General features: G+C 38.3%; 1 protein-coding gene across 4 annotated transcripts in view; it reads right to left on the minus strand.

Moving 5' to 3' along the window:
• The window catches only part of EPHA7 (EPH receptor A7), a 168,046-nt gene extending 150,745 nt beyond the window's left edge, over positions 1-17,301 (minus strand). For all 4 annotated transcript variants that reach the window (XM_047860744.1, XM_047860743.1, XM_047860747.1 and 1 more), the window contains exons 1-3: positions 16,999-17,301; positions 12,433-12,497; positions 8,153-8,822 (exon numbers count right to left, since the gene is read on the minus strand). In XM_047860744.1, coding sequence (XP_047716700.1) covers positions 8,153-8,822; positions 12,433-12,497; positions 16,999-17,095 — 832 coding nt within the window. In that variant the 5' untranslated portion in view covers positions 17,096-17,301. The remainder of the gene's footprint in view (positions 1-8,152; positions 8,823-12,432; positions 12,498-16,998) is intronic.
• Between the last annotated feature and the right edge of the window lie 776 nt (positions 17,302-18,077).

An 18,077-nucleotide genomic window follows, 5' to 3' on the forward strand; every position in this document is an offset into this window, starting at 1 on the left:
AGTTATAACTCAAATAGAAATCTATTTGGATATGACACTGAATTTATGTAATTTCTGATTTATAGAATACAGTATAATACTAGCTTAAGGATGGATGTCTCAGGTTTCTATTATTTGGTTTGGTTTTGTAATGTAAGATAATATTTAAATATATAATTTGGAAGAAAAATAATCTTATAACAAAAGTCACTTTCCCATATAAGATAAACATAAATATACTTCAAGACCTTCTTATTTTAGGGGCACCTGGGTGGCTCAGTCGGTTGAGCATCCGACTTCGGCTCAGGTCATGATCTCACAGTTCGTGGGTTCGAGCCCCGCGTCAGGCTCTGTGCTGACAGATCAGAGCCCGGAGCCTGCTTCCCATTCTGCGTCTCCCTCTCCCTCTGCCCCTCCCCCACTCATACTCTGTCTCTCTCTCCTTCAAAAATAAGTAAAAACATTTAAAAAAAAATACCTTACTTTATTTTTTTAAAGACTATTTATTTTTTTTAGTAATCTCTACAGCAAATGTGGGGCTTGAACTCACAACTCCAAGATCATGAGTTGCACACTCTTCCACTGAGCCAGCCAGGCACCCCAAGACCTTCTTACTTTAGAAAATGTTACCAGGCTCATAGAATTCTCTCTTTCTCAAGACATAGATATTAGTAACAAGGGTGAAATGGCTTTCATTTCATTAGAGGAGGGAAACAAAGAAACTGAAAGACACACAAAGTGACAAAGAGAGAATGGGAATAGGACAATGAATAAATGTAAATAGTTATATATTATTTTCAGAGAAATAAATTCCATATCTGGAGCAGACTTCTGTTCAGGTTTTCTAATTATTAGCATATCATCTTGCTATATGCTATGAGAACAAAATATAACAAAGAGTCCTCCATACTCATATGATTTAAGGCTAATCATAGGGGCTAGCCATATACAACAAGAAATTAAATAGTGACATGAATATGAAATAAACAACAACAACTATATGCCTTGGCAGTGGGCAGTGTATGATTAAGTCTTTAAGAAAGGTGACAGACATTTATTGGAAGACTAAGGTGATACAAGAACTGAGCTAGTTGGGTACTATGGTCAGTAGTAGAAAACGCTAAGTAAGTTTTGGTTGTTAAGAAGCTCAGAAGCTGTAAAAGGAATTTCAAATAAGGATTAAAATCAGATTGCTTATGATGATTCCCATAGGGAAAGGGCAAAGTACTTATAAGTATCCACAAGAAGAGATGATCAAACAGGGAATAAGTCATTTAATTTGCAATTGTAAGGAGAGGCAAAATTTCAAGGAGCTGAGACAGGAAGGTGGCACTGCAGGTAGAAGAAGGAAGTCAAGGTAAGTCCCAGGAGAGTGTCACTACCAGTAACTCTATCAGAATTTGGGAGACAGAGGTCATTGAAGAAGTCGGGAATGTGCAGGATTGAGATACAATAGGTAATTGTGAGAGGCCATGATAGTTTACTTTTTTTCCTGTTTATTTGGGGCCAAATGTTAAAATAATAGGGCATCATAAAAATATCTGTAGAATGACAGACCAGTTCCAGGCAGGGGAATAGGGGCTTTAAGTACAATAAATATGAGAGAAAATGTTAAAAAAGAAGATTAGGGTCAAGTTGGAGGACTTAAATGCCAGGATAGGAAACAGGGAATTTTTTATTGGTAATAAGAAGCCTGAAATTTTCTGATTAATAAAGTAACACTATCTATGTTGTGCTTGACAAACGTGCATCCTGTCTGCCACATAAAAAAAAAAAAAAAAAAAAGAACCGGGATACAAAAGATATTGGCAAAGCAGATGATATATTTAGTGTACTGGGAAAGACAGAGATATTAAATATTTTGAAATTATAAACAAAAGAAAATGTTCAGACTTGTAGCACCTTTCAATACACTGGAAGAATGTTTATTTTTATAAAAAGACTTTGTGATAGATTAACTGCCCATCTGTAAAGAGGTAGGGACTATATTGGTGAGGGGCAAGGATTCCAGAACCAGACCACCTTGGTCAACAGCAGGCTACAACTCTGAGGTTATGGATACTTACAGCACTTCTCCCTGTGCTTTGGTTTCCTTACATAAAAGTGTGTGTGTGTGTGTGTGTGTGTGTGTTTGCATGTATATATCATATGTATATGTAACCGTACATATATGTATCTTGTATATATATGCATCTTATATATATAATTTAGCGTAGGTATATAATGTAATACTTCAGTAGGAGTATTTTTTGTCCTTTAAACAGGGTGATAACAGTGCCTACCTACTGGATTAAATAAGCTAGTAAATCTTTCTCTGAAACTAAATGGATTAATACATGTGAAACACTTGAAACAAGCTCTTGCCATCTATTAACTAGAAAGCAAACAAAATCTATTACCTGTTTTTATTGAATGCCTTGAATGCCTTTAAATTATTTAAACTATGTCTTCTATTTACTACTGCTCTATCACCTGAGCCCTGTATTTTACACAGATGCTAATTTAATTTAAAAACCCATATATTCGGGGCGCCTGGGTGGCTCAGTCGGTTAAGCGTCCGACTTCAGCTCAGGTCACGATCTCACGGTCCGTGAGTTCGAGCCCTGCGTCGGGCTCTGGGCTGATGGCTCAGAGCCTGGAGCCTGCTTCTGATTCTGTGTCTCCCTCTCTCTCTGTCCCTCCCCCATTCATGCTCTGTCTCTCTCTGTCTCAAAAATAAATAAACATTAAAAAAAAAAAAACCATATATTCAAGACACAATTCAAAGTATTGTTGTATGAAATACCAGGTTACACATAACTTAAAACTGTTAAAAAAAAAAAAAGTTAATGTGCCAAATGATTTAAAAATGCAGAAAACAAAAGATCACCCAGGAGCCTACCAATCTGACACATTGATTATGCTATTTATGCTTGTATCTATTTTTTACCCTATGCATATCTTGCATATTCTAAATGTCAGTGTCTACAAAATTTTACTCTTTATTTTTCATTCAAAATTATTAATAGAGAGTAATTTAAAATTCCTACATCACATTGCTGATATTTTAAGAACTAAGTTCAATCAAGGTGATGCACTTAACTTTGGACATTTAGGTTATTTCTAATTTCAAATCATATACACGGCTGGAGGAAGAAGAGGTTATGTAAAAGATTCTTTTCTTTCACTGAAATATCTCCTTCAGTAATTTACCAGGCATGAGATTACTGGCTTAAAGGATATTTAACTACTTGTGGCCTGTGAGATCTATTCTCATTCACTCATTGCCATGAGATTTCTTTACTTAGCAAACACCTTGTTGCATTATTAATAACAAGATAATAGCAAGCATTCATTGATTATTTGCTGTGTCCCAGATACTATTCTTAGGGTTTTTACGTGCATTATTTCATTCAATTCTAACAAGAACTCTATGCAAGAGGAACTATTTTTATTAGCCCCATTTTATACTTAAGGAAATTAAGGCTTACAGAGGTTGTCCTAGTTTACACACCTGGTATGTTGTAGAGCAAGAATTTGAAAACTCTGTGACTCTACATCTGAGCTATTAACCCTGTAGTGTATCTCACTTTTCTGTATATATTTGATGATAAACACGATATATTACAAAGCCTCATTTGTTATCATGAAAAGGGATGGCACAAATTACATGCTACTATTCTGTGGAAAAAACACATGGATTTCAAAAATATAATCAACACACACAGATTTTAATATTACCAATGCTTTCAAATTGAATAAATGTTTTAATTTATTCAATGATATGTTATATGCCAATAAATTATACATTCATAAAATAATGACACACCTATCAACGTATTAATATAAAATACCAAGAAGTAACTATGAGGGAAATTCCCTATAATAAAAATTAGAAATCTACAATTATTTGAATTCCCCTTTCCATTAGAATCATTAAAGGCAGTGCTTAAATTTTTGGGTTAATTTAGAAAATCAAAATTAAGCAATATAAAAATAATGCAGTAGATTACATCTCTATGATCTGATATAGGTGCCTGTAAACTGCATTACATCCATTGATTTTTTACAATTAGGGTGACCGTGTAGTTTATCAGAGTTTATCATTTCATCACACTTTTGAAAGCAAAAGAGAAGCAGTGTTAATAGAACAATCATCCCGGGCAAACTAGACATATGGTCACCTTACTTAGAATAGTTCTACCATTTCTTTAGTAACTAAAATCCACTGGCTTAATCCCAGGACAAATTTTTAGTATGCAGCATGGTATAGCGGAAAAAAAAAGCCTTGAACTGATAAACAGGTTACTGGATTGTTACCCAATTTTCTCACATAGTAATATCCCTGAATTTCAGTTCCTTCATATGTTAAAAGAGAGAAAAACTAATACTTTCCACCACTCAGTAATGTGATAAGAGCTAAACAGTAAAATGAACATGATTGTTCATTGTAAACTGCCCATCGCCCATACAAATCCAAGTTATAATACTACACTCCACACTTTGACAAATACTGTTCTACTTTTTAAATGAAATCAAATTATACAAAAGTTCCAAAAATTTCAAAATATGTTTCAGAATGTAATTTATTAGTCTTCTGAATATATTTATATATGTAAAATATAATATAATCTTCTAGTTTGCATAGAGGTTGTGACAAGTCATGGTAAATTTCTTTTAAATGATTTTTTGACAATAAAAGCTTGCTGACCAACTGAAGAGATGTCTTCATAATAACATTATCACGAAGAATTAGAAGTTTTCCATATATTAGTATGATTGAGAAACTAGTGGTTCCCAAAATAGAGTTCTTTTTTTCAAAATCATGAAGAAGAAGAAAAAGCTCTACATCAACAGATCCAAACTGTGATCAGTTTTCACAGTTGTTCGTACTGCAAATTATACTCTAACAAATATCACCATGGACTTCCACTCTACCAAGTGCCTTGATAAACTCGCCTTTAAGTGGCTAACTACCCTCATTTGGCTAGGGACCCACTAGCATCCTCTCCCAAACACTTCAGTTTTTCTCAATATGGAACTGGAATTTGTTTCCAAACTCTTAACAGGATCACTGAAAGGAAACAGGAGAAATACTATAAAGGCAGGCCTGGATTGAGTCCAGCGGCAAGTACTCTCACAGCAATGCACTGGAATTATGCCAAGAAGGGAAGTGTTTTTGCAAATGAACATAGTGGCATAGTTAAGTATAAGGTCTTTAATTCCTTTGTCAACATCACCAAGGTTAAAAATTAAGAAAGCTATGTGGTAAACAATTTACTTGACTCACAACGGTGCGCACATACACTTTCAACTGAACCATAAGGAGGCATCTTAACTAATCACATTTTTTTTAATGAACTCTTCATTTTAATACCTAATTCCACCTATTCCAATGCACGATTAATGTAGATGACAGTGAAGTAATTTTACTTTATTTCAATTACCTTAGTGTGGTTTGCAGGTGACAATGATTTTGGTACTCAAATGTGGCTCCAATTCTTGAAACCAAAATAAATAAATATGAATAATTTTAATAGTACCACATTTAATGATATTATTTTGCCGATTTGGAAGAAATTGGAAGTGTTTTCATCATGGTAAATGTCTTTATTGGAGTTAAAGACTCCTTTTCTTACTAAATCCTATATTCTTAAGTATAGAAATCAAACAGTTCCTGTTTGTTTTTCACAAATAAATGCATGCAGAAATCATTTGAGTTAAATTACACAAAATGATTCAAAAAATACAATAATTTTCTCTAAAAATCTTTAAGCCTTAAAAGAGCAGAACTATAATGTTGTTTCCTAGATTTTTCCTAGACAAATTTAATTGGGCATTTATACATATATTCCTGTTCTATTATGTTTCCCATTTTTAATTGCGCAAAAGTTTATATTCCACTTTCACATCCATCATAATCTGTATAACTACTCAAAGTGGCTGCTTTTACAGCTAAACTACAATAATCTTAAATTTTCTTATTAAAGTTATTTTTAAGTAATTGTTGTTAACTTCCAGTCGATAAGAACACTGCCTTTCACTGAAATGATTAGTTTACTAGGAATATTTCTATAATTTCCCAGTGGTTAGCATTCCACCTACTAGTACTGACGAATCCTCATCAGTTTTTGATTCCCACATGTATGGAACCTGTAGAATGATCTCCTCAATAAGAAATTCTACCAGTGTAAGGGATAGGGAAAGAGGACAGATCATAAGACACTTTTGACTCCTTCAGGAGGGTATCAAAGGAAGTTGCTAAACTGGTCTATAGGACCTGAACCTATAGCATCTGTTTGTTTTGCCTTGAGTTCACCTCACAATATCAGCTAGATCATGGATGATAATTGAGTGCTGGGGACCTCGGTGTTTTACATGCTAGCGATTAAGTATTTAACTCTTCAATCAGGATAGAAAAATATATTTGCTCAGTTAGTCCATCTAAATATTGTGTCCAAAGGAAATATAATGCGAACTACGTATGAATTTTTTTAATTTCTAGTAGTCACATTAAAAAAAGGAAAAAAGAAACAATTAAAATTAATTTTAATATTGCACTTTATTTAACCCAGTATATCTAAAGTATGATTCTTTTAATATGTAAGCAACATAAAAAATTACTAATGATATGTTACATTCTTTTTATTTTTTTTATACTAAGCCTGTGAAAGCCAGGGTGCACTTTATACTTATAGCACATTTCAATTTAGAATAGCCATTTTTTAGACCCTGAAAGTCATGTGTGGCTGTAATGGACAACACAGATCTAAATATTTTTTTAAACTATATTTCCTTAATTATTCTATTAGCATGAGAATTTTATGGGGAAATAATATAATTTATATACCAAATTATTAAGAGCAAGACATCTGAGTTCAGCAATGAAACAGAATATTTGCGAGGATTCTCCTTGGTTTGTGTTAGAAGCCAGGTCAATATTGTTGCTAAAAGCTTAGGCTCTGGAATCAGAATGCCTTGAATTTGATTCTAAGCTAAGACAGATACTACCTCCTAAAGTATCTAACAAACAAGCAATTTACCCTTGATAGTGCCATTTTGTTTTTCTGTAAAACAGACATGATAATGAAATCTATCTCATTAAATGAACTAGTGTATACAAAGCACATGGAAGAGTGCCTGCACATAGCAAGTTACTACTGTTAGATCCAGTCCCCTCTAAATTAACTAGGATTTTCAATTATTAAAATTATGTTGTTGGCTTTGAAGTACAAAGAATATATAGAAAGTTATTTCTGGGTATGCACTATGTTTTCTAATTTATAAATTAAAAGATACATAAATAATATAACATTTCTATAGAATATATTTAGGATATCCACAAACGGAAAAGTATCTGTCAATTTTGAAGGTCCATGTGACATAGTTTTAAGTAGAAAAATACTGGCCAATTATGATGACTACAAAATACTAAAGAAGAGAAAATCCAGTTTTACAAAACAAAGGAAAAGGTTCACTAATTTGTATGCTGTCATTGTTTCAAAACATAGAAAACGTCCAACTGAGGTATTACAATAACTACAGCTTTACTTTGGCCCACTTCCACAAAAATGTGGTCCACTATAACATGACTTATCAGGAAACTACTCGCTTTATTATTTAGTCCAAAAAAGAAACACGGCTTTGGCAGAAGTAACCTCGGAGATTCATCAAGTGAAATTTGATGATTTTTGTATCAAAATTTTAGTATTTATAAAAAAAATATTCTGAAAGTTTAGAAATGTATTTGTAGGTGCCCTGCCAGTAGAGGTCTTGTCAGCAGCCCCCTTAACGTCCTTTCTTCTGCTACTCACAAGTTCGGACAATACAGATTTCAAAATAGGAGCAATACCCTATCACTGAATCCTGATTAATATCACACCTCATTCTGCTCAGTCTCCTCTCTTAAATCTCATAGACCAACGTGCAACTGTTGATTTCTAGGTCAAGCATAGGGCAAATTAAATCTTAGCAACAAATGCTATTATTGCCAATATTTATTGCATACCATTAGTGCAACTATCACTGTGGGGAAATCACTGATAGTTCAGTAGTGACTTTGCTTAAGATCTGCTGAATCGGAAGGCTGGTGTGGCGCAAACTCACTTGTTTAAATAACTATTATCACTCACAAGCTCTGATATTGAAATAGAACAAAAGGCAAAGTGGAATTTTAATAACACATATTACTTACGTTCACAAGTGTCCCCTTTCTGCTGGTAGCCTGCTTTGCAGATACACTTTCCAATGGGCACTAACCATTCTCCTTCTGCACTGCAGTGCATCCTGGGGGAGTTTTCCGCCTCTTCCTCTGCACTGCTGACACATGTCCCTCGAACCTCGACTAAAGAGGAAAATTCTGAACCAGTCACTGTATCTGGAAAGATAGCTAAATTCTCAATAATGGACCAGCACTTCTTGTAGTATACTTTGACAGAAACCAAAGCTATGCAAGCCCCTACATCCTGAAAGGCAAGATAGAATCCCTTTTTGGACAAAGGTCCAATCTCTCTCACCTCAGTGTTAAGCTTCATCTTTCTTTCACCAAGGTCACCCTGGGTAAAACTTTCATCTGCAGCAATGGTGTCTATTTTTACATAGAGGTTTTCTCTTATATTCCTGCCAGTGTCGTAGTCTGTTTCATAATAGTACAAATTAAAGGTTTCCTTGCAAGTTCCCAGTACTCCAGGAAGACTGTTACAATCCCTCAGGGTAAATTTCAATTCTACAAAAATCCTTTGTGCATTGCCTTTCGAAATCCAGTTAGTCCGCAGCCAGTTGTTTTGGTTGGGCTCCATGACCTGGCACACCTGGTACGTTCGGATCGGGGTATAGTTCTCGTCCAAACCGCTGATTTCCTCCCACTGTAAAATGCATTTAAAAGGTTATCAGTCATTCAGCAAATAATAATAATAATAAAAATAGCATGTTTATTTTGACAGTAAACCAGGAACCTTTAGCACAGCACAAATGGTGGTCTTTGAAAGAGTTAGGTAGATTCTTGCCCTGGCAAACACTGTAACCTGAGAATACAGGACTCTCCGCTCAGCTTCATCCGGTGGCTGAACATCGTTCAGGGTGCTTGCGTTGTTTGCACATACAATAAATATTTCATTTTGTTTAATATCTGCTTGCTGGTGCATTAGTGTTTCTTTTTCACGTGTTTGCTTATGTCTATAGTCTCCATTGAGATTATAATTTTTATAGACTAAGCGCACAACACAATTACTTAAATTACCATTTAATGCATATGCATATGGATACATGGCAGAATTTTTGAGAACTCAGTTGACATTTTAAGTGTTGATGTTAAACTTAGAGTACCTAAAAACACAGGGAAGAAAATGCCAAGAGTGCTCTGCAATGTAAAAGCATTCCACAACATGTTGATATTCATAATGTGAAATCTTCTACAATCTTTTCAAAATGAGATATAAGGCAGTAACATTTACATAGCTATTTATTTATTGCAGCGTTATATATAATATTGTACATATGCCACCCAACTATAAATAAGTAGTTAAAAAAGCATGATTCATCTTTATAAATAAATTGCTTTCAATAGACAATCAAATGTACATGGCAAATCAGCATGCTGGATCATACTTCAGTAATAGGCTTTATGACAGGAAAAATAGCACATTTAAAAATGTCCATTCATCTGCTGATGTAATATATACTACAGAAAATATATATTTTCATGAAAAGGGAAAATAATAAGTTTAGAAGAGTTTGCAACAATTTAAAGATTAGTAAGCCATGTATGATACTATCTATTTGCTCGTTAGCAAATAAATTCATTGCACTTAAAACAGTCTTAATAGTCTAAAATGACCGTTTTATTATGTCCTTTCTTACCATTATTACAAAACTTACCACTTTATATTTAGGCTACCATAATAGTGAAATCATCATCTACCTGTTATCATTTCCCCACTATACAATGCTAAATATGAAAATATGTTAGTATTCAAATCCAAAGTCACACAGCAATACACTTTTTAACCCATCGTTTCAAGTAAAGCAGATAGGAAAACAAACTAATAAGCATGCAGCAATGAATTTTATTTGTAAAACTTGATCAGAGAATCAATTTATTAAAATACTCTAAAATATTAATATCTACTGTTAAAACTGTTTTTCAGAAAACTATGACTGACAACAAAATACTGGAATTCAGAAATTTCTTATATGACATTATATATTTGCTACATTCTTATTATACGTATCAAAGCTCCTCAAATGCAGCAAAGAACCCACTATCACATGCAGGTTTTACTCAACACAACTTGAGTTTCTGACTATTAATGATTGCATGTTTCCCTTTGTTTCAGTTAGCTGCTTATAATCTGTCTAAATGGCACTTAGCCAAATATACCTAAATTCATCCATTTGGATGGGTAGATTTTAGTCTCTTAGTTAGATCGAAATTATTAAAAGAAGTCACGCTAATAGTGATACCTACCAAGAAATCAAAAGCTCCAAAGATAAATGTGCTCTTTTTAACAATTCCCCGGCTTGAAGAAACCAAGGCTAATTATTATAAAAGTATATATGTCTCAACGTTTCTTGTTTCTAACTTCAAGAACAATCATATTACTTTGTTGTATGTACGAAAAATCAATTTCACGACCTATGAAACCAAGTTAATTTTAATTTTTATTTAAAAATGTATTCCAGAGGGGAAAATTTCAGGACAACTATTGTATATATAGCAAATAGTGAGACTACACAAATGCATTTAACACAACTCCTGTTTTATTCTTTCTCTTTTCTAAGAGACTACAATCATTTCTACAAATGACACCACTGGGAAAGAAGTCTTAGTTCAGATAGTGTAATTTTATGGTATACTCATGAAAGTATTTTCTAGAAACATACTTTAATAACACTATTTCCTGTTAGATATTTAATCACATGCAAGCCAATCCATTTCATATATAAAACACATCGTCAATCATCATTCCCTAATATTATTTATTGATTCCTACAGATATGTAGGGTTAACTGTTAAGATACTTTGGACTGATAAAATGCCCATTTGAGTCAAAGAGAACACAGACAGTCATAATTTTTCATTTTGTATATTACATTGATGAAATACTATAATCACTACAATCCTACATCAGTTTACTTCTCCTTAGAGATAAAAACCATCTTCTATCTCTATTTGTTTTAATTGATGGATGGTAGAAAATGTGCTACATCTGTCATTGGTAAGAAAGGTGTTTCTTTTTTATTGTGAATGTCTTCCTATAATGTGTATTATTTTACTCATGGAAACTATTCCAGTTACAAGAAAAGTATGACATTCCTACCTTAAAGTCAGTGCACTTTTTATATTTAATCTGTAAAATGTGTCACTTTTCATACTTTAATCTGACCAATACAGATAACTGCAATATGATCTTAAACAATCTCTCAAATATTAATTGCTGAAAAATCTGAATATTTTAAGAATGGCAGTGTTCACATTTTGCATTCTTAAACTGACTTCCAGTTCATGACATGTTGATTTTATGTTCTTCTTATACTCAAAAATCCCTTTTAGACTTTCATTCTTCTCTTTGCAAAATCTGTTACACTTTTTATATCCTCACTTATACTTCATGCTCTTTGACTCCAGATTTCTTACTGTACCAAAGACCAACTTAAGTAACAATGAGCTACATACTCTCATTTCTCAGAGCCTCTTCCTTCAATAAGGGATGAAGTATGTGTTCTCTCTCACAATTAAAATAAGACCTAAAGACAAAGACGTTGAGCTAAATTTAAGGAAGTAATATACCTTTCCAGATATGTGAAATGCAACGGTAAGAATATTTTTAGGGTTTACTTATATTTTCATAGATTTTTATTGTACACCTTTTCCTCATATTTGTTATAGCAGATTTTTACTACAATATGTACACGCTCTGCCATCACTTCAGATTAATAACAGCAGAGAGCACATGATAAAAATTTGGATTTTTACACCAAATTCCAACATAAAATATTGAGCACATAACAGTAGTTATCTTTTAAGGTATATTTTGAATGATGCTAAAACTATTTAAAAGAAGAAACAGATCACATACTGTTTTAAAGAACTACATACAACCTACCTAGTGATTATACTAAGAAGTATAAAGCAACTAAAGAGATTTAAGTGAGTTTGTGAAAGAAACGTTCCCTGTAATTAGTTAGCATTTATAGCATGGAAACTGAGATATAATTCCTCTCACAATAAGAACTCAAAAGATTATGGGTATAAGATTTTTTTTTTAAGCCATTTCTCCAAGTACTAAGTAGACCTTCCCTACTGAAAGGACTCAATGTCTCATTGTAATACCACAAAATTTTGAACAAGATACTTGGAATTAAAACCGTGTAAATATGAAGAACATGAATATTTCCATTCAGGGGGAGAAGGGGAAGGTTGTGTTTCTTGCTAAAATAAATGGTGATATGTATTCTGTGAGGAGATGCACTTACCCCATTGGGTGGAGAAGAAATCCATTCCAACTCTGTTTGTTGTGCTTTAGAATCCAGCAGTAGTACTGAAAAAGAAAGTTTTATTTCCAAATGTTACATGAAAATTTAAACAAATTTGTAAGAGTTATTAAAGTGAATCTAATTTTTATATAATTATCACTTATGATCTAAGATTTATAATGTTATCTATAATGTTATCTAAATAACATTATTTATAATGCTATCTATGTGAATGAATGATAACCTGAATACCCACCTGATACCAGTATATCCCCCTTTCTTAGGGAGAAAGGATGTTACAACACCATTTTACGTTTGGGGTTTTTCAATTAAAATATTACAACAAATCTAAAAACTGAAAAGGAGCATGAAAGTAAGAATAAAAAAATGATATGAGGTATATTGATTTCATAGTAATTACATATTATAAAGAATTTTATAAACCATTGAGCACTCCATATTTTGTCAAGTATATTGACATGGACATAATAAAATGTAATTCCTTATTAGCCCTCAGTCAGTCACTAATTTGTGATATTTGCCCAAAGTTTTTCCTCGTGCCTTGGAGAATTGGAGTTTATTTTTCAAAAACTTTTCCACACACAGTGTCTTCTCTTAAGCCAAAATTAATATAACAGGAAACTGTATCAAGCAATGTCATCATGAGGAAAATAAATCGCCCATTATTCACAAGATATATTTCTGGGTTAGTCAAACATCTGTTTTCAATATTTCTATTTTTTTTAATTTCCAAATATTTCAAAGCATTAGCTAATTCTCAAAATGGTATATTTAAACTCTGACTTGACTTTATTCCTGACTTGACTTTTAAAAACAGTTGTATTCCACTTTCATATCATCAAAAAGCATAAACAATTCATTTAAATTTATATGTGTGAAACAAATGCTCCTGGTAGTATCAACATAAAGTAATGTATTAAAATGTTATATATATATATATATATGTATATATATATATATATATCATACTTCCAATTCAATATGGTTTATTGCTTTTTAAGACAATTACCCTCCTAACGCATTCACTCTTTGCTCAAACTGATTCAGAGTTATGAGTTTTTACTCTTTAAAAATATTCCTGACTACAGCATTTTAACAAATGTATCAATTTGTTCAGAAATAATACTGAATATATTTCCAGGTTTGTAAATGTGCTTAACATCAACCTCAGCAAAATGTTAAAACTTAGAATTAAATAAAATACATGCTTATATGAACTTTTAAATAATCACTAGAGGGGGAAAAAAGTATATTTCAAAGGTAATGGAAATTTGCTACGCTAAGAAAACAAAGGAACACATTGACTATGTGCTCAACTCCTTCACTCTAGTCAAGGTTATTCTCTGCAACTGAAAACCGAAAGATACAGAGATACTTTTTTGCAAAAATGTTTCACACTTAAGACTCTTGGGAAGACCATGAAAGCACAAACGTCGGTCACAAACACTTGACTCTCTTTCAGATAAGGGGGGAAAAAACACACTTTCAAAATACCCAGTTGTATTTCGCACTTGGAACATCAATAAATCGTTGGACTAGTAAATTTATATAAAGTAATTTTTAAAGTTTATTTTGTTTTTATCCTCAGCAACAGAGACGAAGCACAACCAAACATGGGCTCCGGGTTCCTTTTGAGATGATTTATTATCACTATTATTTTTGTCTTCTGCACTGACAAGAGACAAGTGGATTTTAAACCCAGGTGACCTTCGAGAGTCATTCTGGAGAGTGAAACAAGCAATGTGATGATTGTTTACTGCGGTTCTGTTACCCCTCAGCACAGCCTGCGGTGGGGACCGGGGACTACGGAGGGATGGTGGCCGCAAACAAGTTAAGAGGGAAACAAACTAACAAATAAAAACAAAACCGAATCCAGCCCCTGAGCGCTTAATCAGAAGCAGCTCTAAAGTGATCAGTGTGTCGGCGTCGTCCGCTCTCTGGACAAACTCGCAAGTGCGCGCTTTTGCCTTCCAGCTCGGAGCACAGAGAGCCATCCTCCCCTCACGCCCACGGAGGCGTCGCCGGGCTGCTGACCCGGACGTGGGGCGCCCAGGCTCGGGGACTCCGCGCCCTGCCGCGCGGGGGGTAAAAGCAAGGGGCAAGACGCAGGGCGCGCCCGGGCCGAGCCAGCCACCGGTCGCGCGGGCAGCGGCAGCGGCGGCGGCGGCCGGGGCGGGGCCCCCGGCGGGGTGGGGCGGGGCAGGGGCTGCCAGACCGGCGCGCCCGCCGCGCCGAGCATCCATTACGCCTCCGCCAGACCTGGACACTCTAGGGAGCCGGTGGCGCCCTAGCTCCAGAAGGAGCCGGGAGGAGGAGAGAGGCTTTCGGGAAGCGTCTCCTCTGAGAGAGAGACGGCGGCGGCGGCATTAACGAAGAGGAAAAACAGCAGCTGCACTTCGCCTCCAAGCGTCAGACTCTGACTTATACATGCGCTCCCAGTAGCGGGAACTGACCTCCCCAGAGAGTATGTTTGAGGAAAGTGGAGGAAGGAGGTCCCTCATCTTCCTCCAGCCACCCTCAGGCACCCCTGGGGAGGCCTGGCACCTGCGCGACGCGGCTCCTAGCGCTCGCCCCTGGGTGCCGCGGCGCCCCTCGGGGCTTGCTCGCTCCCACAACCGCAGCTCTCGATCGCCGCTGCGTGCTGGGAGCGTCACCACTGAGAAGCGGGGCGCACTCGCCCTCCCGCCCACCTTTTAAACCTCTCGCTTCTGCATTTAAAGAATTCAGCCTCCTAGAATCAGAATCCTCTTCACGTATCTTGCACCCAGAAGAGAAAAGCAAGCGAGCGAGACATTCTGGCTGCAGGAACCTCTCCCCCTAGTGATGCAGTTATTTATAGCTCAAACTCCTGCCGGGTCTGCGTGAGCTTGCGCGCCCGGCTTCGCCGCGGCGGTGCAAACTTTTCCTCAGGTCCCGCTATTCCGGAGCAATCAGTACAAGGTTCCAGGACTGAATGTTCCTAATCGCTAATGTCGTGCAAATAGAAACGTGCGTTTTGGTGTGTGTATGGGTGGGTGTTTCTGGCCGACGTCGCTTCCTAGGCTAACGCGTAACCGACAGCCAGAGTCACGGTTTTTTTCTGAAAATTTCTGTGAATGGGTTCAGCGTCAACACTGGTTGCAGATGTGGAAACTGGGGTCAGAAGGTCAGGCTGTCTCAAGAAGTAGGACAAGGCGTTGGGGGGGGTGTGGTTTAAGTGAAGGAAGAGGGGTGAGCGAAAAGAATGAAAAAAAAGGCAGCACTGAATCACTAAGTTTTCAGGGACAGACGAAGCAAGAACCAGTATCTAACACAAACCCCTCCCCCACCCCCCACCCCCCGCATCGCCACGATGACCTAAATCTGATAACGGATTCCTCCATTCTCCATACTTCGGGGACAAGTAATTATTAGTATTCTGCTTTTAAATATCGGGAAATCAACCTTAGATTTACAGTCTGGAAGACCAGGGAAGGAGGGGGGGGGGGAGGGAGATTGTGACATTGCTCAAGAAGCAAGACATTTCCATTGAGAGGATTTATTTTTCCCCAGCTCCAACTACAGGCACCGAAAGGTATTTTACCTTGTCAGTGGTTCAAAGGAGAAGATAAATAAATAAATAAATAAATAAATAAATAACCATATACAGGCGTATCTGGCCGCCCAAATGAAACCTGCTCTCTTCATCCAGAGCTAGCCTTCAGGGTCCAGGTCCTTCGCAAGGTGTGACCGCTCCGACTCAACTGCCTGGCAAATGCTGGGGACTTCTAGTCGCCCAGGCGGCATCTTGTTAGTTGCACAGCCCCAGCCCGTCCCCTGCCTCCCCGGCCCGGCCGAGCCAGATGGGCTCCGGCTGTCCGCGCGGCCGCCAGGATCCGCGCGCCGCGCGCGCTGAATGGAGACGTCCCCGCCGCGGGGCGCGCACCGCTCTCTCGCTTCACCTCCGCGGCGTTATTGTTCCGCGCCGGCGGCCGAGCGCCAACCGCAGGCCCGCGCCTCCTCCTCCGACGCAGTGAGCACTTCATTAGTAACCCGAGCGTTCGGAGCACACACAAGTCACGGCCCCTCTGGGAAGGCTCGGGACACCAGCCGCTCGCCGCCGGGCTGTCCAGGACGCTAGAAGCTGCACTCCCCAGTCCCCGACTAACTCCGGCCGCAGCTTACCCCACCGGAGGCGAGCACCGAGAGGAGGAAGAGCAGAGCTCTAGAGGAAGAGATCTGACCCGCCTGGGATCCTAGAGGATGAGCTCGCTGGTCATCCCCCCCCACCACCCCACTCCACCCCGCCGCTCTGCGTTGCTGCTCACGCCCTCCGGACTGCCTGCGCCAGAAATCCCACTCCCGTCGGGCGGACGGCCCCGGGCGAGGGGCTGAAGGCGGTTCGGAGTGGCCCCGCTTGCCGCTCGCCGGCCGGGAGCAGCCGGAGCGGTGAGGGGGCGGGGAGCTGGCGGGGGAGGGTCGCCCCGCGCCGGAGGCGCGGCCGGCAGCCCCGCGGACGAGCCGGCTCATGCAGGTAGACAGCTAAATAAATAAGTCAGAACAAACTTTGCTTTCCCATCACCTTACCTTCCTTTGCAGCCTGCGCTTCCCCGGTATGTGCAAAGCGGAGCAGCCAGATGTAGCATAAAATAATCCATGAAGGGTGCCGAGTTTGAAAAACCATGGTGCATGAGCAGGTTTTATTTTAGGTTTCAGTTGAGTCGTAGCTTTTTAAATGCTGTTTGCTCCGAAGTGGGTTCTTTTTTATTGCGCTTTTCGCATCGATTCTCCTGCTCGATCTCCGGCCGGCTGCTCCACGTTTAGCTTTTTTTTTTAATTTTTTCCCCCTCCCGTTCGTTCGCACCGTGTTTGCTGCCTGCAAGTCTCCGACTGCAGACCGGCCGCTTGCTCCACACTCCAATAATATCAATTAGGGGGGAGGGGGCGGAGCTCCGAGCAGAGAGCCTCCGCCACTCGGGCTGACTGGCAGGCACAGCCGGCCTGCCAGGCGGCGATTCCCAGGGCCGAGGGGCGGGTCCTGGTGCAAAGGCCGCCCCGGCCGCGGGGGCGGGCTTCGGGGCGCGGGCCAATCGGCAGCGAGCGGAGTCAGGTTGCTGGTCCAGGATTCCCTCCAGGTTCTGAGCTCCCAGCTTTCTCTGGATGCTCTGAAAGGGAGGACGCGAAAGGCAGCCGAGGTGCGTGCTGCTGTGGGCACTCGGCTTTTAGCAATCACTGCTTTCGTGGAGCAGAATCAATCCGAGAATAACGCTCCCAACTTAGAGCCCTGTAACGTATAGCGGTACTCCTTGTGGTCTTTTAGAAACCGGAGGCAATGCAAGCCATCTCTCAGCTACCAAGCACGGAGCCAGGAAAGTGAAATAAGCTGTGCCTTTAAGTAAAGTGCCTTTTACTTTTTTGTTACTCAAAACCTTCTCGGGTCGGGTAACTTTGTTCTTTTCATTTCTTGAAGGGTTTATACGTCTCTTTTTCTGTTACTCAACAGCAGTCAGCTCTAGGCACCACCCGGCACAGTCCCTGGAAGAATAAAAGTATCCAAATGTATTATGTTCAAACAATGTTTCCAAGAGTTTGCAACAAGCTCTGGCAAAAGAAACAGAGGAAAAGGGAGTGGAGAAAGGAAGTCTTTTGTTTTAGGTGCCCTCCTC

The sequence above is a fragment of the Prionailurus viverrinus genome, chromosome B2 (genome assembly GCF_022837055.1).
Source record: "Prionailurus viverrinus isolate Anna chromosome B2, UM_Priviv_1.0, whole genome shotgun sequence".
In the NCBI taxonomy this organism is placed as follows: Eukaryota; Metazoa; Chordata; class Mammalia; order Carnivora; family Felidae; genus Prionailurus; species Prionailurus viverrinus.